A 23,424-nucleotide genomic window follows, 5' to 3' on the forward strand; every position below is an offset into this window, starting at 1 on the left:
GAAGAGACCCGAGGGATGCCAAAGGCGGGGCCTGGGCTGGAGGCGCTGACACTTGTGGGGACCCTCGGGTCGCCTGGTCTCCCGGGAACCCAGCAGGAACAGGGCTGGAGGCAGGGCAGGCCCAGACCGTGCTGTCGAGCCCAAACATGCCAAGGTCGCCGGTAAAGGCAGGCGCTTTGATGGTGAAACCTGACCTGACGCTCCTCACAGGGAGCCGTGTCCCGGGCCCTGCGGCCCCTCCTGGCGCGGGGAGCGGCGGCGTCCTACACGCAGGTGAGCAGCGGGGCCGGGGCCGAAACCGCGCAGCTGCGTGTCCCCCGCCGGGCCAGGCCCTCCGCACACAGACAGGGCTCCAGGGCAGGCGCCGATGAAAGGGCTGCATTCCTCACCGTGACCCGTTGAAGCGCACACGCTTCACGTGCTTTTATGGCAACGGGACTTCCTGCTCAGGGAGCATTCCTGAGGCCGGTGCAGAGCGTGGGCCCTTCTCGGGCCTCCGATGCTCTGGCGTGGGACCAGCCCATCTAAGCGAAACCGGCCCAGCAGCCCGCCAGCTCTTTCTAGAAGGCGGGCAGGCCAGGGGTGGCGTGGGCTCTTTGTGTCTGGGACCAGCTGGAGGCCTGGGGTGCTCTATCAGGTGGCTTCAGAGACAGCAGCGAGCCGGGAAAAGGTTAAAACGAACATTTATTTAACAAATTACATTAAGGAGACAGACGATCACACAGTGAAACTTCCCTTTGTCAACCGGAGTCACCTCGAATAAATATGCGCGGCGAGGACGCGTTCCTACGGCGAGCGCACTGGCCCCGGCCCACGCGGCAGCCCGTGCCTTCGCTGGGAGAGCAGGCCCCCGGCTCAGGGCGGTGACAGCCGAGCATCAGGCGGAGAAAGCGGGCAGGCGCCAGGGGCGTGGGGCCGCCTCCTCCAGGCCGCAGGGCAAGCAGACAGGGAGCCAGTCACACTGCTCAGCGTGGCGCTTTGTCAGGCCCTCTGCCCTCGCCCTCGGGGTCCCTGGCTCTCCGCGGAACTGTGGGCTTCCCCACAAATGGCAAATGATGGGTCGCCAGCTGGCGCCCTCGCTCGGGGCCCGCCGAGGCGGCGTCCACCGCTGGCCCTGTTCCCGAGGCGTGTGCTTATGGTGGGAGGGCTGGCACCGTGGCTCCGGGGCCGAACGACACTCGGCTCCAAACCCTGTCTCTGCCACTTACCAGCTTGTGCCCTGGGACAGTCCCGCTTCTCCATCCAACTCCTGGTGTGTTCGCTCTCCGAGGGGAGTGACGGGGGAATGTGCTTAAGGTGCCGGCCTGATGCCTGGCGAGGGGTAAGGGCTTGGTGAGCGTCCGTTCCCGTGTGGCCCCTGCGCCCGCCCTCCCCGAAGGACAGGCCAGTCCCCCACCCCACCCGCGGGGGGCAGACGCAGACGGAGCCTGGGGCCCCTGCTCTTCCTTCTGCGGCGGGTTCTTCCCTCGCCAAGTGGAGGAGGGTTGTGCCAAGATTAGTTCTTGGACTTGGGTGGGGAGGAGCCTTCTGTAAATTCACAGGACAACCTGCAGCAGGTACTTACTCCTCGTCACGTGCCACTTCCAAGGCCGCGGAGAGAGGTCGGATGTCAGAGGGAAGAGAAGGGAGGGGGCGTGTGCTCCGCTCAGTCTTCTCAGAGGGGGGGGGGGGGGGGCGGGCAGGAGGCTGGGGCCAAGGGAGGGCTGCTGCCTTCACCTTTCCGAGAGGACCTCCCCCTCCCTCTCCCTCTCCCCCCTCCCCCCCGGGCAGCGGGTTTGAAAGAAGAGTGCCCTCCAGGAAGCAGGCCATCCCACTCAGGTGTGAGCCAGACCCTGTGCAGAACTCAGGGCCCTGTCACCCCCACACCTGCTCACCCTCACCCCCTCTCACAAGGCAAAGCACAGGGCTAGGAGCAGCTGGAAGCCACCACAGCCTACCGTTTATCGTGATGTTCAGTCAAGGCCACTCCCTAGACTAGGTCTGCGATGCGGGGAGGGCTCTCGGCTCGCCTCTGCCAGGTGGCCCCCCCCAGGGGCATGTCGGGGAGCTGTGGACACCCCCCCTTTCACTGCTGGCCGCCCTCACCCAGGTCCCATTAGAGCTGCTGAGCTGTCCGTCACGGGGGAGGGGCTGCCGGGTGCTCCTGGTGGAGGTCATCTCACAACCAGGCCGTGAAAAAGGTCAGAGTGCACGGACCACGTGAGTCGACAGGAGGAATCGGGGCTCTGCCCCCCGCCCCCCGCCTGCTGGACGCCACCGTCTGTCGGCCTTCAAGTTATACAGGTCACCTGGTCTGAACAGCCACCCATCCACAAAGCAGCAGTAGACACGTTTTCTGGGCCACGGGTTCCCCTAACTCCCCAGAAACTCAATAGCTTATGCCCGTGGGCACACCTGAGCCCTGTCAGCTCTCTCCGGCCCGGGGCAAGCACCGATCCAAAGCCCCGGGGCCTGCGGCTCCCGCACTGCGTCTCCTCCACTGGCCGCAAGGGAGGCCCGGGAAGGCCCGTCTCACCAGGGGTGTCCTCAGGTTTGGGGGTGGCGAGGCGACCACACCCCAGTGCCCAGAAAGCAGGAGGTATTACAGTGAAGACCGAGGGGGTGGCGGGGACAGGTGCGTGAGGTATTTTTCGCCCTGCCCTGCTTCCTAACGGGCTGGTTCCTGTTGCACCCGGCCACCCTGTGCCCGCCCGGGCCCGCAGGGAGGGGTCTGTCCCTGGTGTGGCTCCCCCGTGCTGCCTTCCTGGTGGGGGCACCTCACTGCTCTCCATGGCCCAGACACACCCCCAACCTCTGTCCAAAGTTCCAACCATCTGGTGACCCCCCAAGATGGGAGACACAACAGCCAGCCAGGCAGGCCCTTGGGGTGAGGCGCAGAAGCGCCCGTTCTCACGGCGGATGTGCGTCGCGGTGAACTCGGCAGCGGCGCTGTGACTGGCCATTGTGGCAGAAAGGTCAGGGCCGGCCCCGCTGGACGACCGGGGTCGGACGGACTGTTCACAGCTGGTCCTGTGAGCGGAGGCCGGCAGGAGCGGCGGGCCGAGGGGCCCGCTCAGAGCCTCTCTCCTCGACGACCTGGGGGGCCAGCGGCTGTGAGGGGGTCAGGCACCGGGCAGAGGCAGTTGGCACTGCTGATGGCACGTGGGCCCTGCAGAGACGAGCCCTTGGGGGGACGTGGGTGTGGGGTGAGCACAGCGTCCTGGGCAGGGAGCGCCGGGCACGCGGCCCCGACCGCAGGGCGTCCCGTGTGTGGATCCAGTGCCGAGTCCCAGCTCGATGTCACAGGGGCGGGGAGCCAGCGCGGTCACCGGGCCCCCGGCTCTTCCTCCTCGGGGTCGTGAGACGCTGGGGCACCTGATGCGGGGGCCGAGGGCCCGGTTCCACGCGGGGCGGGCGGGCGGCGCCGTGGAGCCTGTGCAAAGCCGCCCCGGGCCTCCCAGGAGGGGCCGTGGCTGGTGGCCGCGACGGGAGGGAAGGGAGTCACTGGTGGCCCCGGTGAGGGCTTTAAGGACGACTGCTCCTCACACGGACACGCCAGGAGCCGTCACTACGGCACACACAGGTTAGTCGAGGTTATGAATGTCCCCAGGGCGGGGGGTGTCATGTCAGGCAGGCTGATGACCGGATGGAGCGCTCAGCTGCCCGCGTCGCCCCGCCGAGCCGGTGGGGCAGTGAGGGGGCAGGGGGGCGGGCGAGGCGGGCACTCGGGCGTCTTCTCCCGCAGGAGGCAGGCGGCGGCCGGGCCTCAGGACTGGGGGATCTGCTGGCAGCGCGTGGGGCTGGGCGGGAGCCTGGCGGCGGCGCTCTGCTCCGTGCGGAAGCTGTACTCGTACTGCGGAGGGACGGACAGACAGCAGTCAGTGTGCGGGCCGCTGAGCCCTGTGCGTGCACACGGGCTGTGGGTGCGAGCCTGTGCCCGCAGACACCCTGTGGGCTGGTCCCTCTCAGTCCCCGCCCCACGCCGCAAGGTGGGACCTCAGCACCGGCAGTGCCTCCGCCACCACGCCGGCGGCAAACACGCCAGCTGACCGCGTGCCAGGCTGCACGCCGGGCGCCCTCCTGCCCCCCCACCGACGGTCCTCGCCACACTCCTGGAGGGAGCCCCACTGGCAAGGGCAGACCTGGGTCTCTGCCCAAACCTGACCAAGGGCAGCGCAGACACCAGGCCCGGGGACTCCACTGGCCGCTCCGCTCACGTGCCCCTCGAGCACTGCTGGTGACACACTCCGTGAAGCGGGACACGCCCTGCCCACGCCTCCTCCCTGAGGGTGTGCGAGCGGCCTCATGGACTGCCGAGGACCCTCTAGGGCTGCCCCCCTCTGCCCCCCGAGTTCACCCAGCAGATCCTGGGCCGAGGGCAGCGGGAGGAGGGGCAGAGCCTTTACTGTGGGCCAGGGGACCTGAGGTTCACCCCGAAGGCCAGGTGGGATCGCATCATCTGTGTCGGGCAGGGCATGCGGGCAGAAGAGGGGTGCAGGTGCGGGGTGCCTGCCGGGCGGAGCTGGGCCGCAGGCTGGTGCTGGGCGTGGGGAGCAGCCTGAACGAGGCCACGCGGCCACGTGCTCCTGCAGGTGTGGGAGGAGGAGCTTTCACTGGCCGGTGGTCGGTAAGCGTTTAAGATGATCAGAAACCTTTCAGCAGCTGGAATCATCATACAAAGGGCCTGAGGCCACCTCGCGGGGACGCTGGGCGGCTGGTAGGAAGATGGGGTGGAGCCATGGCGGCAGGGGGGCATCCCCTGGCACCCCCACAGGGAGGGCTCCGGACGCCCTGCTCCCGCCAGGCACCTGGCAGAGCCTGCCCGGCACCCCTCCCAGGAGGCACTTCCGGGGCCAGGCCGAGCGGGCGAGAGCAGCTAGAAGTTGGGGGGTTTCAGGTTTAATAGTGTCCTCAACCCCCCTGCCCGACAGTCCCACAGCTCTGACCCAGGACAGACAGACAGACACAGATCTGCGCTGGGGCGGGGGAGGCCCGGCTGACCGTCCTGTCCCCGAGGGCGGAGGGGGCAGAGGGGCTCAGGTTGCGGGGCGGCCTCGGGCAGGTCTCAGCTCCGCTCTGAGCCTCAGTACACTCCCCTCTGCAGTGAGGTCACCAGGAAATGACAAGCGTTGGTGAGGAGGGAGAAAGGGGACCGCGTGCATTGTGGGAATGTGAGCTGGAGGACAGCAGTACGGAGACCCTTTGACAAGCTGCCGGTCTCCATCCCCAGGAAGTGAAAGACGAACGTGCGGAGCTGTCTGCGCCCGCGCTCACGGCAGCGTGCGCTCAGGAGCCGAGCAGAGAGCACCCCACGCGCCCGCAGCGGCTGCTGGATAGAGAGCGTGGCGCGGGGTGGGCAGAAGACGACGGACGGCTGCTCGTGTGGAAAAGACAGGCGGTGACGGCCATTACACCAGCTTTAGTAACTCAGCAGAATGTCACAATGCGACTGTAACCCACTTTGGCCCAGCCCTGTGTATACCCAGTGGAATACTATTCAGCCTAAAAAGAATGGAGTCTTGCTGTCTGTGACGCATTATGCTAAGTGAAATAAGTCAGACGGAGGAAATACCACATGATCTCACTTACGTGTGGAATCTAAAAAACAAGACACAAAACCCCCAACCAAGTCAGCAGATTGGTGATCTGGGGGGGGGGGGGGGGAGGAGGGGGGAGGGCCTAAAGGTACAAACTTATAAAAAGTCTCGGGGATGGAGGACAGCGTGGTGAGATGGCTAATACTGTTTTGCATATTTGAAAGGTGCTAAGAGTAAATCGATAAGTTCTCATCATAAGAAAAAGATTCTGTAACTATGGTGACGGACTGACCATTCTGAGACCCAAACAAACAGCAAAGCGTTATGTTGTACCTCTGAAATGAATACCATGTTTATGTCAATTACACCTCAGTAAAAAGGGTGGAGTCACAATCTGCGCCCCCAGGGCTGCTGTGAGGGTGGGATGAGGTTTGTACCTTGGACCCTCGCCTGGCCTCCAGGTACGTCTGTTGGTTACCAGCCGGTCACTCTTCTGCTCTCTAGGGACCAGGGCACAGGCCAGGACCTTCCGTTCAGCTCCCAGGCGGCTGGCAGACCTGTGCAGCTGGAGGCAGTGGCCTCCAGGCGAAGTCTGGGACAATACCGCCACTTGGTGGCTGCTCAGGTGCATCACAGCAGCAAGTGTTCCCTCCTGGACTGCCTTAGCTAATCCACGGGGCGCTGGGGCCAGCAGAGAGCCCCAGGAGCAGGGGGAAGGTAGGCACGCCGGGGCCACTGACCCAAATGAGTGCACAGGAGAGAAGGCCGGGGGAGAGAACATGAGAGCTTTGCTCCAGTGGCCAAGGAGCACTCTGGGAGACGTGGAACTGGGGATGAAGGGGTGGAAAGTGGAAGCACTGGGGTCAGGGCAGCTGGAGTGACAGGTGTGAAGATGTTTCAAGAAAAGCACACAAGGCGGGGCGAGAAGAGGCCGGGCCTAGCCCTTGGGACGAGGACCCAGAGCCTGGGGGGTGCAGGAGGCTGGGGGCTTCACTTCGGCGGCTCCGAGACCCGCTGGGAGACGCTGCCTGGGGCGGCAGCAGGGCCGAGGCACTCTCAAATGGGGAGCAGTGCCAGTCGCCAGGCCCTCGGACGTCACACCTCCTTTGGGGGGCTTTGCGGGGGCCTGCTGGGCAGGCTCTGGGCTGGCTCCGGGGCGGTGGGGACACAGGCGGCCAGGCCTGATCTGTGGGGGCTGGTCAGCACAGAGAGCCGTGAAGGGAGATGGAGGGGAGGCAGTAGGTCCCGACGTCCACAGCCAGAGGCCTGAGCCCTCTGCTGCCTGGGTGGCACAGGGGTGGCCGCAGAGAAGGTGGGGCCGGAGCGGGATCAGGACACTTCCCGGCCGGGGCTCAGGGAGTCCTGAGCCAGTCTTTGTGGCCAGGCGTCGGGGCAGGGTCCCTAGGAAGGAGGCACAGATGGGCCTTCAAGGATGAACTGCTAAATCCCCCCTCCTCTCGTGTCTGGGGCGGGGGAGGGGAGGGCGGAGAAGAGCACACAGCACAGCCCACCCCCCCTCTCCCCCCGGGGCCGGATCCGGGCGCAGCACAGATCGGTGTCCCCCCACCTCTGCCCTTGGGATTTCCCCTTTAGGTTCTATTGGCTGGAGAAAAGGGAGACCCCCCTCTTGTTTTCTCTAACTCCCCAAATCAAAGTTCAACATATGTCCCCTGACATAATCCCCCTTAGGCTGCGGATAACCCTTCCCACAGACGCTGTCCTTGGCGGGACTGCGGCCCCGAAGTGTTTGCCCAAGAGACTAGGAAGCCCTTTCTCTCCCCTGGGCAAACAGCGAGTCCCTTTGAAGGTGGATTTGGGCCCAGATCTGTTTACTCGGGACATTAGTCTCCCGCATAAGGAAAACCTGCACTCGCCTACAAACAGCAAATCCTTTTTGAATTAAAAAATTTTTCAATTAAAAAGAATTTGGGTTTGCAGAGCCAGCTCAGCGGAGCGGCGCCAGGCCTTGGCGCCCTCTGGTGGGCACCGGCCGCCATCGCAGCAGCATCATCATCAGCAGCAGCAGCAGCCGGCCTGGGCGGCCTCTCCAGGAAAGAGACATCACTGTCAGGGCCCCGCCTGGGGCCTCCCAGGGGCCTGGGGACCCTGCAACGGAGCCTCAGACCTCTGAGCCACAGCGCACAGCTCCCACCTCCCCAACGGCTGTGGTCGCGCCAGGCGGCTTCCCGGCAGTGGGAGACGCAGGCCACGGCTTCCAGTGCACCTGGAGCCCGGCATGTCCCTGCCCGCCTCACTGGCCAAACGTGGTGACCATCCCACCCCCACGGGTCCGCTCAAAGGTGCGGCGATCTCGCCTAAGACAATTCATGTGAAGGCGCGCCCTCCTGCGCCTCAGAACCAAAGGCTCAGCCAGCCCAGGGCGGGGCCTGGCCGGGTGGGGCCGGCATCAGCATTTGCCTGGAAACATTTCCCAGCTGTCCCAGAAAAAGGCACATCCCTCCCCTTCACTCCCTGGTCCAGCGGCCAGTCAGCCAGAGAGCTCCCTTCCGGGAAGGGGGCGCTTCGGGGTGTCCCCAGCCCGAGTTTTCAGACGTGGAGGCTGCGGGGAAGCGCGACTGCACAGGGTCACAGCCCGGCGGGGGCAGGGGGACAGGCCGGCAGCAGGCCTCGGGCAAGTGTCTCATCCTCTTCCTCAGGGGATGCAATTCGGAGGTGGGGGTGGAACAGATGGGCGCCAGCACGGAGGGCGCTTCGGTGAGTGAGAGGGGCCGGGAAGGCCCGGGAGCACAGGTGGAGGGGAGGTAAGGGGCCAGACTCCGGCCACACCACGGAGAGGAGCCTGGCTCAGGGTGGGCCCAGGGAAGGGTGGGCTCCTGGAGGCACGGAGGGTCCCTGCACGGTCAGAGGGAGGGGGCGGGGCTCTGAGCAGCGGCCCCGCCTCTCCCAAGCCTGCCCTGCCTGGCACCAGCCTTGGCCGCACAGCCCAGGCCCTGACCTGCTGTGCTCACCACCCAGGGCTCAGCCCCTCTGGGCGACGGGCAGCGTCCTCCGCACTCCTCTTCAGAAGCCTGGCTGCGGGGACTCGGCCCCGGGGCAGGTGGACTTGGGGAGCCGGCTCGGCAGGCCCCGGCCTTGGTGCAGCCTCCTCCCGTCTGTCCTGCCGGCTGTTTCCTGCGGGAGGCCTGTTCGCACCTGGACTGTGGCACCACAGGGCACCTCAAAGCCTGGGGAAGGGGACGCCTCGGGCTGGACACGTGCAGAGGCCCGGGCTGCGGGGGAGCCAGGCCTGCCCTCCCCTCCCCTCCCTGGGGGAGGTTCCAGAATTCCCCAGAGCAGGGAGCACGCCTGGCTACCGCCCTCGTTTGCTGAGGATGGGCCTGCCGCTCGGGGCTCCTGGATTATGGCTCCACAGGTGACAGGGCGGCAGGAGCTGCCGGGTCCAGGGTGAGTGTTGGGACCAAATCCTCACGCCCCTCGAAGCTGGTACTGTTATTCCCACCACAGTGAGCAACCCGGGGCTCAGGGAGCCGAGCCACCTGACCCAGGCCACCAGGGCTGGGGACACGGCCGGAGGGGAGGGCCTGTGACCACCACGGTCGGGGAGGTGCTGGCTCTCCCAGCTGGCTTCCTGAGCAGCCCCGGCATCGGGAGCCCCGAGCTCCACCCCGTCCCACCGCTGGGGCGCCCTAGGTGAGGGGTTGGACAAGGCCCCCCAAGGCCCACCTGCTCCGGGAGCAGGAACCATGTCTGTGGGGCACAGAGCTGCCCAAGAAGGGCTCGGTGAGCAGCTGGGGCTCCATGCCCTGCCATGCGCTGGTTCAGCTGGGCCGCCGCCTGCTCTGAGGCCTCCGGTCACTTCATCCCTCCTCATCAGTCACCCCGTCCTGCTCCAAACCTGGGACGCGCAGGGGGCGGTGACTCCTACGTCCCCACCCCGGGGCAGAGCCCCGCGCCCTCCTCACCCCTGCTAAATAAACACCACTCTGTGTCCACTAACAGCCAGGCTCACCTGTCACGGCGCCAGCATTTCAGAGTTTCCCTGTGTATCGCCTAAAACAGTGGTCGGCAAACTGCAGCTCTGTTGACTAATGAGTTTGCCGACCACTGGCCTAAAACACAGATGTCTGTACTTCTCCTCTCCGAGGTTGTCTGCAGAAGAATGTGAACGATCCTGCTTTCTGGCCCTGGTTTGGGTGGAGAAGGAGAAGCTGTGGTCACGCTGGGACGGGGCCTCCCCACCCCTCAGCTCATCTTCGTGCTCACTTTTACCCACACGCAGGTAATCTTCTACAAGTTCAATTTGGGGGGCTATCACTTTAAAAGTTGGGCGATGAACGATCCCCAAACATAATGGAAAAACCCTTCTCTGAAGGACTCGCGCAGACCAGGTATTCATCTTGACTCCAGTTTCGCACGAGCAGCGATACCACCCAGGACGGTGTCCAAGCGGGCAATGCCGTCCGCCCGGCGTCATCGCTGCCGCAGCGCTTCCCACGGCCCGGCCTGGCTCCCATGTTTGTGTGAATGCCGGGGCCACTGGGAGCAACCTGGGGGGCTGCCGCGGCGACCACAGAGGGGGGCGGAGGGAGCCTGAGACTCGGAATTGGGAGCTCTATTAATATAACCCACCATATTAACATGCTGGTGGAGAAAAAAATGAGCATCTCAAGAGATGATTAAAAGGCATTTATCAAAAGCCACCATCCATTTCTAATAAAAACATTTAGGAAAATAAAAATAGATGGCTAATTCTTTAACACGAGAAAAAAAGGGACACGTCCGTACACATGACAAACCAAACTGTAACCCTCTGGATCAATATTGAAATTAGAAGCCGGCATTGAGAACATGACGACAAGGAGGCCCAGTGACCGGACCGTGCCGGCCAGGCGCAGGCACCAGGCGAGGGACAGACACTGGGAGGAGGGGCCGGGACCGGGGTTTGTCCGCCTGCGAAAGGCAACCGAGGAACCGTCAGGAATAGCGAGCGGCGAGAGAGCCAACTCCAGGCACGCAATGCGAAGCCAACAGCTTCTGATGTGCAAGTAACAGAACAGCTAACGGAGCGAAGATCCCTTTGACAAGAGCCACAAACACACAACACCCCCAGGAAGGACCCGGGAGGAACGCGCAGGAGCTCTGCACAGAACCCCGTTCTACTCCCTGAGTGACGGAGCACAGGCCCGCGGACACGCTTCCCCTGAATGGCGGCCCCCCATCCTGCCCTCACCGTCACAACGAGCCGAAATGGGGCTTTGGGAACCCCCGGCCCCCAACACGATTCTGAAGTTCAGCTGGAAGAACAGTCATGTGAATATCATTAGGAAAATTTGGGGGTGGGGGGGAAGAGCCCTATCATGTATTAAGGCTTATCTCAAAGCTGTAAGACCGAAAACAGTGTGGTAATAGATGAAAAGAAGAGTGAAGGAGAATGTCCATTAATTAACTCACACGTGGAACTAGACAGTCACGTTCCACTTGACGAAGGGATACGCCCTGAGAAATGCGTCGTTAGTATTTGGGGGCATGCGTGGGGGGGGGGGGGTTTGGGATGGGAATGGGGGGATGAGGACAAATATGTGATACCTTAATCAATAAAGAAATTTAAAAAAAAGAGAGAAATGCGTCGTTAGGTGACTTTGTTGTGCGAACAGCATGGTGCACTTAGACAAACCTGGAAGGTGCAGCCCGCAGACCCCGAGGCCGCATGTACAGCCCACCGCCCCTGCGCTGCCGCCTGTGCAAACAGGAACTGAGTCAAGCAGGAGAGAAAACGCACAATCAAGCGGTGCGGGAAGCACGAGACGTATGCGGCCTCTGCCCCAGAGCACGGTCTGTTCTTCAGCAAACACTGTATACGTAGAAAGAGTGCACTCTAAAATAACGATAAAAAGTAGAGTATGCAAACACATAAACCAGTAACACAGTCAATTATCATCATCAAGGCTTACGTACTCTGCATATTGTACCTGCCACACTTGTGTACGACTGGCGAGCAGGTGGTACCAACCACAGACAGGTGGGTAACGTGTTGTGCTCTGACGTTAGGATGGCTATGATGTCATTACGCGACAGGAATTTCCCAGCTCCGTTACGATCTATGGGACCACTGTCGTATACGCGGTGCATGGCTGTATATGATGGAGGTAGTATTTAAAATTTACTGAAGAAAATAATCAATGCTACGAAAACTGGCTAACACTGTAAGATAAAGTAAATATGGTTCTAGTCCTCATCTTCTAATAAATTTCAGATGGATTAAGGAGTTGAGAAGCATTTAATATATTAAAGTACAAAAGGGTAGGAGAAAATAGGAGTGAATATTTTTATAATCATCTAATATGATCTGAAGCCAAAAATTAATCTGCCCATGAAAAAATTTAGAACATATTATTAACAAGGTGAAAAGCCGCTGGTTAAAGTGGTGTGTGTGTGTGTGTACACAGAACAGGGAGAAGGTTGTTATAAAGAGCAGAAAGAACTCTTTAAAAATGAATGAGAAAAGCTAAAGAAGGCAATAGAGGAAATTAGGCAAAGGGTCCAAACAGAAGACATTCATAAAAGAAATACAAATGAGCAATAAACATGACAAGATGTTCACTTTTAAACGCCAGGGGAGTGTGGCCAGAGGACGTGGGAAGCAGGCACCCTCACATGCTGAAGGCACACTCCTTTCTCTGGGAAGGAAAACGGTAATGTATGTCCTAAAGAAGGCCCAGCGAAGCAAGGACACGTGTACGAGGAAATATACCGCAGCAGCGTGAGAGCAAGTAATTGGGACAGCTCAAAAGTCAGTCAGTGGTGGATTGCGTAAATTATCATAAAGGAAACATGCAGTCACAGGAAGGAGGGAGCAGATCTGTGTGCACTGACGTGGCAGGATGTGCCAGGTACACGGTAAGTGTGCAACAAGGGACAGAATACTGTGTGTACTGTGAGCCCGTGTAATGTTTGCGTGTGTGTGTGTGTGTGTGTGTGTGTGTGTATCCCAGGAGTGGAGTGTGGGGAAAGTTTATGTGTCTGAATGTTTGCATTTTTATAAACATGTAAAGCCTTTGAACTCAGGGGGAAAACACTAAATGTTAAAAGTTGATTTTGATTGGCAGGGAGCTGCTCAGGATGGTAAACTGCCCAGGAGACCTGCCAGGATTTATGGGGAGAGAACTAGGCGTGTCTTTGGCCTAAAATGGTCCCTAAACGGTGGTCAGACTCCTGAGGTGGTCCCCAAGCTGCTTCCCAGATTTCAAAGTAAGGATAACGCTTCTTTTGTGCCTTCAGAAGGGCCATCCATTAAACGACATTAGGTCTCTTTGTTTTGGGCTGGGATTATCTCCACTCTGCCATAGCCTGCAGAATCTGGTGGCAGCTCTGTCTTTGAGCAATGTAAAGAAAAGGGGGGCGGGGGACAGGTTAACTCCTATTTACTTAACTAACTTTTATTTAATAAAGTAGGCACATTCTGTCCCTCCTCCCCCCCCCCCCGCCCCCCCATATATCAGCTTCCGTACTGAAATATAAAGAAAGAAAAAGGAGTCTGGATGGTGAAAAGGTTAAATCTCACAGGTGGAGAGAAGGCAGCTTATTTCCTGTTGCAGTTTAAGACCTGACCACTAGATGGTGCACAGGGACCACACATTTTGCGACCTCCCCCTGTACAGAATTCTTTAACGTTAACGAGCACAATGAAAGCTTTCCAGAGTCGAGAGAATGAACAATTGTGCTGGGATATGAACATTCTGCTTTTATAAAATTGGGACTCTGCCATTTCATTACTGATACAAAAATCTCCTGTTTCCCTTCCTGCCCGCACGTGCAGGTTCCGAAGCCACACGGAATCTCAGCTATGTGAAGGGGCCTGCAGAAGCCCATGGAAACGGCATGTCCAAAAGTTGAATTCAAACATCCTTTTCCCCTCGAGCTGCCACATGCATCCCATTAACTTCCCCCCGATGTCGTGACGTAGATGCTTGTGGAGCGGGCCCCAAGCTAAATAAGCAATAAGCCCCATTTTTCAACACACAAACATAAAGATGTCAACTCAGACTGTTTACTAATTAACGCTTAAAAAGACACAAATTAGATATGCGTGGCTAAGAGCAATTATAATCAAGACGAATTTCTCTAGTCATTTGGGAACTGGAAAAAAAATGCCTAATTGCTGGAACCAATGTTTTAAAAACTGAAATCATGCCAGTTAGCAAATATGTTCATTTAAAGAACATTCCACGTGACTACACTCTTGAGGATTGACTACAAACATGAGAACAAGGAAAATATTTAGGTATAAAATTAAAATTTTAAGCTCCCTCAGATTTGTAACTTCTTCATTAAATACGCCTGCAAACGGCAGCCCATAAAAACCTGTAGCAATTAAGTGGTTAAATGGACTGCCTCCCTTGTCACTTTTAAGGGAGTGATTAATATTAGATCGTCCCCTCACTAATTAGACTCTCCCTTGTCTTCGGCTTTAGAGCCGTGAAAATGGAGGCTGTTGGCTCCACCAGGAAGCTGGTGGGCGACCAGCACTTCCCTTGCTGGGTCTGAGTGCGGCACCCCTGAAGGGAGGGGAGCGCCGTGGCTTCCGTGGGAGGCGGGCCGCAGGCGGGGAGACGGCTGTGCGTGGGGCTGGCCGGCGCTCCGGATGCCCGTCCATCACAGGAATCGCCGGCTAATCTACCCCCATCAAGGCCCCTCTCCTGGCCGTCAGGCCCCGAGACCAGGACAGACTGGCCTGTGGGAGGCAGGTGGGGCCGGGGGCGGAGGGCACACAGGCTCCGCACAGGTAACCGACGCGGGAATTCTTGCAGAAGCTGCTGCCTGGACGGGAATCCAGCGGATGGAGCAACGGCGACTGCTTACCGGGAAGTAAAGCGCGGCGGAGACGAGCGCGTTTACATGCCCAGCTCACGGGAGGGAAGATGCTTCATCACACGGCTCGGCTGCAAAACTACCCCCTCCGGCCTCCCGAGGAGAGAGAGCGCCTTTTGTCTGGCCGCGGAGCACAGTGAGGCCTGCGGGGGACACGGCCCCTGGTCCCCGGCCCCGGCTGCTGCCCAGCCCCCGGGGAGGGGCCCGCGGGGGCAGAAGGCCTCAGGTTCTGCCACTGGTCAGCCCCCGGCCGCCTCCGGGGCGAGGGGAGAGGAACAAAACCTCCCTCTCTCCAGCCCGGGACCCATTTACTTGGCCAAGCCCCTGCTCTGCGCCTGGACGGATGCGGGCAGCAGGGCCGTGGCCGCAGGAAGAGGGGCCGAGGGCCAGGAGCGATCAGATTTTAACGTTTTTATTAACCGCGGCCTCGTTCATTTCCAACAACCCACCCGCATGGCCTGAGCGTGTTTCTGGGTTGAGACGTTTTGCCTTTCCAGTGATTTTTTTCTTTGAAATCTGCTCGATAGCGTGTACACTGATTTTAATCGTGACCTGAGAACAGACCTCCCTGGGGCGTCTTTCATAAGGACACGTCGTCAGGTCCTGCCTTGGCCATACCCTGGGGCGGTCCTGACCGCTGACCAGGGCTCGGACCCGCGGGCGGGGTCATCAGGAGACTTGCCCCAGGTCAAACCTGGGGGCAGATCTGGCATGCACCCCAGGCATGGCACTCGGACACTGTCCTCTCCCTGCACCCGCTGCCTCCGCTGCCTCCACAGCCCACACACGTCCTGCAGACACCCAGGTGCCCACGGGCGGAGCCTCGTCCTCGCTCACACGGCCCCTTGAGCTCACTGGGGTTCTGTGGGGCCCACCCACGACCGGGGTGACCTCGTCTCTTTCCACCTGTTCCTCAGTGGCAGGCTGGGGCTCCCTGCTGTGGTGGGCAGCTCTCTGGGCACTGCTGGAGTGCTCCCTTGGGCCCCTGACCCCCAGGCTCGAGGCTGACAGGTTAATGGGGTTCAGGCATGGAGTGGCCTGTCCTAGAGCCAAATGGCAGTGACAGGCGCAGGCTTACGTTCAGAAACATTCCAGGCAGCGCACGTCAGGAGAGCGCACCTCCGGGTCTGGATGCTTCACGCGGCCCCAGGGGCGGCTCTCTATTCCCTCACCCCAGGGAGCAGGGAGCAGGGACCCAGGGGGACCAACAGGCATGAAGCCCAGGGGGGTCTCCCACCTTCGGGGGCAGGAGGCCTGGCTTAAGGGATGAAACAGCTTACGGGGAGCAGGGAGCTGCCAGCAGCCCTCCCCCTGGGCCCACCCGTTCCCACCAAGAGCAGCCAGACCTGCTGGGAATAAAAAGGAGCAAAACCATCCGATGGAGGAGACAGCAGCCGCCCAGGGCCGGCCCCGGGGCCCAGAGCCTCCCCCAGGCCCTCAGCTCCCCCTGCAAGGCTGGGTTCAGGGGCCAGAAGGAGCCCGTTCAGGTTTATTTATGGAGAAAATCCTCGAATATGGTTGCAGAAGATGGAGCCGTTCACCAAAGTGTATGGACATCAACATACTAATCACCATTAAGTGCACGCGGCTGGCTGGTGTCCCGTGTGAATCCTCAGATGCAGAACTCCACAGCTTCCTGACGGCGGGCGTTTGCGACGGCGTCACCCCCTACTGAACGTGTCTAGCCTCTCCCCATTCCCCCCATTTTCAACGCCACTTCAACTTCCTTCAGCAGAGAACACAGATGTGTGTTTTTAACCCATCGCTAAAAACAAGACACAGCTCGGCTCGGGCACCCGATGTCCCCGCTCAGCGCGTGCGGAGGGGCGGGACTCGCACTGTCGCCCCGGCCCGTGGACCAGGAGCGCGGCGCCGTGCTCCGCCCGTTCTGACGCCCAGTCAAACCCCGGATGCTGCAGGGTAAGCATCTTCGTTCCTGCCCAGTTTTTCACGGAGGAAACAGGCTCAGAAAGGAAATGGCAGGCTCACACTCAGGCCCAGGGCGCGGACTGCAGGGCCCGCCTGCCCACCGGCTCCGCTCAGAGCCTCTGACCTCAAGATCAGACAGCCCGCTGGACACATCTGGGCCAGACTTCAGTCCTGAGAGCGGGAAGAGAGAGAGAGCCACCACATGCGCGCTCTGCACCGGGCCTCTCCTACATCCCCCATCGCGTGCCTCCAAGGCACCGCCCGTGACTCGAAGGCCCGGGTCAGGACCCAGGTCCACCGGCCCCCTTCCTCACTCCTCACCAGCCCCTCGCGGTCCGCGGAGCCACAGACTTCGAGTCATGAGGGAGAGGGTTTGGAGTGTGACACACTAGGCCTCAATCTTTCCCCACCCTCCGAGCCTCCATTTCTGCCCACGACACGGGAGGAATGGCACCCACCGGGTCCGTGTGGGTGAGGGCCAGGGAGGAATGGCACCCACCGGGTCAGCCAGGAGGGTGAGGGCCAGGGAGGAATGGCACCCACCGGGTCCGTGTGGGTGAGGGCCAGGGAGGAATGACACCCACCGCGTCAGCCAGGAGGGTGAGGGCCAGGGAGGGTGAGGGCCAGGGAGGAATGGCACCCACCGCGTCAGCCAGGAGGGTGAGGGCCAGGGAGGGTGAGGGCCAGGGAGGAATGGCACCCACCGCGTCAGCCAGGAGGGTGAGGGCCAGGGAGGGTGAGGGCCAGGGAGGGTGAGGGCCAGGGAGGCTGCAGGTGAAGCCGAGCCTGCGCTGAGCACACAGCAGGTGCTTGAACACACGGGGACCCAGGGGGGCGAAGGCCACATTGGGGGCTGCCCCATCGCCAGCACGTGCCACCTCACAACACCCGGCCACGGCGAGGGCACCTGTATTCATGAAAAGCCCTGGAGGCCGGTTCTGCGGAGACCCCTGCTTTCAACGGAGGGGTGTGACCCGCCCGTCCGTGGGGCTGGGCTGGACCCGCCTGTGTGAACCCGACCACCCTGGACGGTCCCGGCTGTGCCCTGGTCACCACCTGCAGCCAGAGCGGGCCACCTCGCGGCCTCCCCTCCCCACACCGAGCGCCACCGACGAGGCCCCCACGCCCAGGCAGGGCTGAGCCGGCGCCGGGACCGGCCGGCTCTTCGACTTGGAGAGGGGCTGACGGGGATCCTGTGTGCAGCTCCCGCGTGGCAGCCAGCCATCCTTTCCCCCAAGTTCACCGCCCCGCCCCCCCCCCCCCCCCCCCCCCCCCCCGGTCTATAGATGACACTCAGGCTGTGTTTATGGTTTACTGAAAGCCAAAGACGAAGGGGGCTCCGCTGTCTGGTGTTTGCTGGGACAGGGTTAGGAATTTGTTGTACTACATTGACTCAATTCTCCTTGATTTCAGCCATCTTTCAACAATGCAACCCGCTTCTGCTCGCTGGCACACCGGAGAAAACCCAGGAGCCGGGATATGGAGATGGTTCTACCGTTTCCATCTTGGAGACAAATGCTCCTCTCGGCGGAGCTGGCTGCAGCACGTGACGGCTCCGCGACCCGCTCCCCACAGAGACGCCGCGCCGCGCCGCGCTGTCCTCGGGACGGGACGCACGCCTGACCCCCAGCCCGACTCCACGACCTCTCCGCTCTTTCGTCAGAGCTGGCACAGGTGCCCCCAGCGTGGAGTTCTCCCTTTTTATTAGAAAAACATCCCAAGTACCTTGAACCAGGCTGCCCAATGGGCTCTGGCTGACCACGCACAGCGGCGTGCGCCGGGCCTCTAAATTAGAGGCTGCGACCCGTCTCCTCGCCCCTCCTGGTGGCTCGGCACAGCACAGCCCCTCCCCAAGCCCCCACCTTCTTTAAGCTGAGACACTGAGCAAAAAATAAAGCACAACTGATGGTCCCCTCCGCCTCTTCCACCCTTCTGGCCGAGGGGGACGAGGAGAGGCTGGGCATACTTGACGAAGTAATAAACACATTAAAAGGGGGTTGCTTTTTCCAAGCGATAAACGTGAGTGACGTGGAAGTGGTTTTCTGCAAAGGGCACCCCACACCCCGGTCCTTCCTGATCTGGAGCAGATCCCTAACCAAGGAGAGACCCAGGGGTGCGCGAGCCGGCCCAGCCCCTCCCCGCCCTGTCTTACCTCTTTCTCAATCTCCGCCAGAGACTTGATGGTGATTCCCAGCAGGTCAAAGGGCTGCATCTGAAAGCACAGACCACGTCGCCCTTTTAGGACTGGAACGGCTCCTTCGGGCTGGCTGTCGGGCACAGCGCGTGCCCTCACGCCCCCGTGTGATCCAGGGTTCCCTCCACCCTCTCCGCGGACCCGGTACCCGTCAGGGTGGCACTGTAGGGATCAGTGAGGGCACTTCCAGAAAGCCTGGCTGGCAGGGGGGTGGGTGCCCTGTGGAGGGAGGGCTGCTTAGTCATCTGCCTTCAGCACCCAGGAGGGTCACGCCGTCCGAAAGACAGGGACTGTCCCCAGTAACGCCCCTCCCGTCCCCTTCCACGTGGGAAGCCGTTTGCTTTCCTTCCACGCGGTGGGGCTGGAGCTGCCCACGCCTCCCCGGAGGCCGCCAGGAGGCAGGCAGTGACTCTCCTCCAGGACTCAGGGTCCAGGGAAGGAGCTGGGGGAGTTCCAGGTCTTGAAAATGCAAGGTGAATGCAATCACTGCCTATCAATGATCGTCTGCGAAATGAAAGGTGGTGAAAAATAATACCGCATTGTGATGGGTGTTTCTATAACTTCATGAATATGGGGGACCTTTTAATAAAAGATGCTGGCTTTTCAACAGACGGCATGGAAAATCCAACACACGTGGCCCCGAGAGTCAGCGGGAGGCCCAGAGACCGGGGGCTGAGCCCGTCCGGCCCCCTCTGGGCACATGGGCCTTCTCCTTCCCCCCGCGGCCCCGGCCCAGCCTCCTGAGCCCAGGGCCTTTCTGGTTCTGAACTGCAGCCCGAGGGGGCAGAGCCTGAGCCAGGCCGGGGGTCTCCTGTGAGACGAGGGAGGAAGAGGCCGCTTCTGAGCCCAAGGCCCGGGATTCAAAACCGGCCTCAGGTTCCCTCGCTCCATCATCGCCCCTCCTGCCGGAGCAGCTGGGAGGATTCAGTGAGGGAAGCACGGGGAAGCTGCTGGCACCGGGCTCGGCCTGATCCACGCGCCTTGGGCACTTGCTGAGTCGGCAGCGCCCGGGTAGCAGCCCATTAGTGAGGGCGATCTTGGGGCAGGGCCACCAAATTAGGCACCGGGCTCCGGGCTGCGCTGCCCGTAGCCAGAGAGCAGTTTGGCTCTCGCCTGCTGCCGGGCCGCCTGCCCGGGCTGCCGGGATCCAGCTGAGGTCCAGCTGTTGTATCATTAGGCCTAACTGCCCCACTAAACTTCCCGACCGGAGCCGCTGCGCAGGACAGAGCCGCCTCTCCCCGGAGCCGGCGGGAGAGGCGCCAGCGTCGCCATGGCAACGCGGCCGAGTGGAGTCGGCTGAAGTTACTCATGCTCCGCGTGTCACGTCAGGAGCATTTTTCAAGATTAAGCTGCTTACCAGAAGGGCTCAGAGGAGGCCTATTATGTTTCATGGAAATGGAAACTACGAGCCGGTCACATGGCACGCCGGGTGGCTTTAAGTCGGACCCAAGAAAAACACTGCCGGGTTCTTCAGCTGGTGCCCCACCAGGCCTTCACGTTTATTAGCTGCTTAGAGCCAACTTCTCCGGAAAGGACAAAAATCCAGGAACCAGGCTATGGAGCCAGCGAGGGCCAGGCCTGCACAGCGGAGGGAGGGCCACGGCCGGCCTGGGGGGCGGGCAGCAGGAGGGGGGCCCGGTGCCAGGCAGGCCCGGTGGTGGGCGCCTGCCTCTCAGGTCTGAGCGCTGCCTTCAGGCCCAGGCAGCCCACTCAGCGCCCCGTCCTACAGGCCGCAGGGCGGGCGCGGGCCTCGGTTGGCTCCCGGGCAGGGGTGTCATGCTGGCCGGTGGCGAGGCCGGCAGTAAACGGAAAGCCACCGCTGCCCGGCACTGCGAGCTGGACCAGCTCAGCCCACGGGGCCTCCCTCCCGGAGAGAGCAGAGAACACGGGGTCAGAGTAGCAATTAAAATGGGAAAACGAGGCAGCCTCCCTTTTCGGTAGGACATCATCATCGTTAATAAAACCCCAAATTAAGCTGAACTGGGACACCAAGCGAAGTTCAGTCCAATTAACCGTCACATTTGAAGCAACAAGGCTTGGCTGCATCTGAGTTTGCGAGTCCCTCTGGCCCTGCCTTTCACTCGTTCTCAAAGACCTGCACGGGGCAGCCCGGGCCGCCAGGCTCAGAGGGGCCTGACCCTCCCCCCCCTCAGGCAGCCTGTCGCTGGCTGCAGGGCTGAGCTTCGGACCAGCGGTGGGGGGAGGGGGGCCGCGGGAGGGTAGATACGCCAGCAGAAATGACCCTAATAGGCGGGGGTGTGAGGGCCACCAGGAGAGCCCTGCATGCCACCGTGCCATGGGGCAGAGGGAGCCAGACTGGGGGTGGAGGAAGGGAAGGGAAGTCATGCATGACACTTACACTTTCTGGAACACAAGAAAACTTCTCTGAAATCATAAAAGGCACACCATCCATTGCTGCAAAAGAAGAGAGAGGAAAGGGCATTGTAGATAGCACCATGTTAAATAATTGAGACGTCGGCATAGACAGCACAAGCCAGTCTGTGGCTGGAGCCAGCCAACCTGCACGCAGGGGCGTGAGGCCCAGGGGCCGTGCACACAGGCACCACCCCTGCTCCTGGGACTCAGCTGGTGCGGGAGGCAGACGCCCCGTGTCCCCTGAAGAGCAGGCAGCTGTGTGGACCAGAGCGGTGAGAGCAGAGGGCCTGGCGCCCGCCCCGGAGCCTGGCCTCCGGCCTGTGAGGGGCAGGAGCCGGGGAGGGGCTGCCAGCAGGACGGGGCGCCCGAGGCTGAGGGCGGAGCTGAGCTTGGAGGGGCCGCAGCAGGCGCGTTAGACTTGCTCTCAGCTGAGGTCACATCCAGGCGTGGGGCCCTCAGGCCCCTGGATCGGGTTTTTATCCCTCCCTCCAACTGACAGTCACGTGTTTCAGAAGAAAGATCTAGAAACATGACTGCATTCTGGGCCGTGGTGGCCCCTGGACTGTTGGTCAGCTCCTGCCGCGCCAGCTGTGACGGGCTGAGAAGGGCCCTGCCCAGGTCGGCTGATTGGACTCGGAAGGATGTAATAAAAACTGAGGAGAAAAAGACCCAGAAAAAAGTAACTTGCAAGACTTGGATGTTAGCAGTAGGAGCATTTTCATGTACATCTATGTATAGTTGCATTGTGGCCTTTTTTTGAGTTAATAAAGCTGCAGCAATAATCATAACCTGCATGTCTGTTTCCATATAATCAGATGTAAACCTACTTCTGCCACCCCTGTATAATATCCACTTTTACAGAGATAAACGTATAATGTGTCATGTCTATCTTACAGCATATTCAGGTAATAGGCAACATACGTTTTACATTATACACCTATATACACACGTATACATACATGTGCCCACATATGTAGCATTTTCCAAGGCCTGCTCTTAGCTCCTGAGAGACTGGAGGGAGGGGGGAGACAGTGCGCACCCCCCCAGCAGGCCTTCCCCGCCTGCCGTCCAGGGAGAGGTCCCGCTCCACCCCGGGAGAGCCCGGAGCACGGTGGGGGTTGCTGGGACTGAGCGAGGGCTAACCCAAGTGGGCGATCGAGGTGTGGGGTGGAGGCTCAAGGGAAATTCTTCACAGAAGCACTGAGGAGGCTGAAGACAGAGGCCAGAGCGATGCCATGTGGACACCCAGGGGCAGCCGTGCGGAGAGAAGGGAGGACATTTGGGACGAAGGGCCACTCTATCTTAGAGTTCAGGATAGAAGGACAGGCTCTGTCAGATGCTCTTCACAGTCTTCTGGAAAACGGAAGAACACACACTCAGCGGAAGGAAAGCGAGCGGCCAGGATGCTGTGGCTGGGATCGGAACGAGCTCGCTCCAGCCACTTCCACCCACGGGCGGAGCTCCTCACTCGGGGGCAGAGTCCCCAGGCGCCAGCAAAAGTTTGCCAAACCGACCATCTGCCTGCCAAACTGCATTTATTTAAAAAATCTAAAGATTATGGTAGGAGGAAGGAATGTGGATTTTGCGAAGCATGTGACAAAACGTCTCATGTTACCCATGTGGATAAGATGGATAAATACGGCTGACAATGTGAAGGGGGGAATCCCTAACTGGCTGGACTAGATGCCCAAGCAGCTGATTAACAGATTGATGTTGACCTTGAGCAATCTCTCTGGTTGCCCAGGCGTTATCAATGACTTCAATGAAGACGTGCATAGTCTGCTTGTGTAATATTAGAGGCCGGGTGCACGACATTCGTGCACTTGGGGCAGGGGGAGGGGTATCCCTCAGCCCGGCCTGCACCCTTTAGCAGTCTGGGAGCCCTCGGGGGATGTCCAATTGACAGCTTAGGCCCCCTCCGAGCAGGCCTAAGCCGCAGTCGGACACCCTCAGCGCTGCTGAGGAGGCAGAAGAGGCTCCCCAGCCATGAGCCCGGCTTGTGGCTGAGCGGCGCTCCCCCTGTGGGAGCACACTGACCACCGGGGGCAGCTCCAGCATTGAGTGTCTGCCCCCTGGTGGTCAGTGCGACCGGTAGTTCCATTATTCGGTCGACTTGCTTATTACCCTTCTATTATACAGGATGTGGCTGACGGGGAGTCAGGGAGGGCAGTTTATAAACTGGTAACAGAGAGAAATTCAAGAAAGATCTCAGAAAGTCGGGATCCTGGGCTAAACTTAACGGATGGGTGGGCGTCACGCACGGTCATTAAGTCCAGTCGGTACTTTAGACCCCAAACCAGTCGTATCAGGTGGAATGGAAGGGTGTGGGGTCACAGCAGAAGATATGGACACTCATGTGACTTCACCACGGGAAAGGGGCAGGGATGCCATGGTGAGGTACAGGCTGAGTCCTGGCACCAGAGCCAGGCGGTCGCCGTCTCGGCCGGAGCTCAGTGCGGGACCCACAGCCTCCAAGGAGGCCCAGGGCGGTGGGAACCGAAGCCAGACCAGGGAGGGGGGAGAGGACGCCGTCAGGCTGACGCTCCACGGGGCCCGATCCTGTCCACTCTTGTTCACTGT

The 23,424-nt window shown here is 60.6% G+C and overlaps 1 protein-coding gene across 1 annotated transcript in view; it reads right to left on the reverse strand.

Moving 5' to 3' along the window:
- Positions 1-666: 666 nt before the first annotated feature.
- The window catches only part of MVB12B (multivesicular body subunit 12B), a 140,117-nt gene continuing 117,359 nt past the window's right edge, over positions 667-23,424 (reverse strand). Inside the window, exons 8-10 of the mRNA XM_079790249.1 lie at positions 20,828-20,883; positions 18,427-18,486; positions 667-3,832 (exon numbers count right to left, since the gene is read on the reverse strand). Coding sequence (XP_079646375.1) covers positions 3,746-3,832; positions 18,427-18,486; positions 20,828-20,883 — 203 coding nt within the window. The 3' untranslated portion in view covers positions 667-3,745. The remainder of the gene's footprint in view (positions 3,833-18,426; positions 18,487-20,827; positions 20,884-23,424) is intronic.

The sequence above is a fragment of the Cnephaeus nilssonii genome (assembly GCF_951640355.1).
Source record: "Cnephaeus nilssonii genome assembly, chromosome: 14".
NCBI classification, from domain to species: Eukaryota; Metazoa; Chordata; class Mammalia; order Chiroptera; family Vespertilionidae; genus Cnephaeus; species Cnephaeus nilssonii.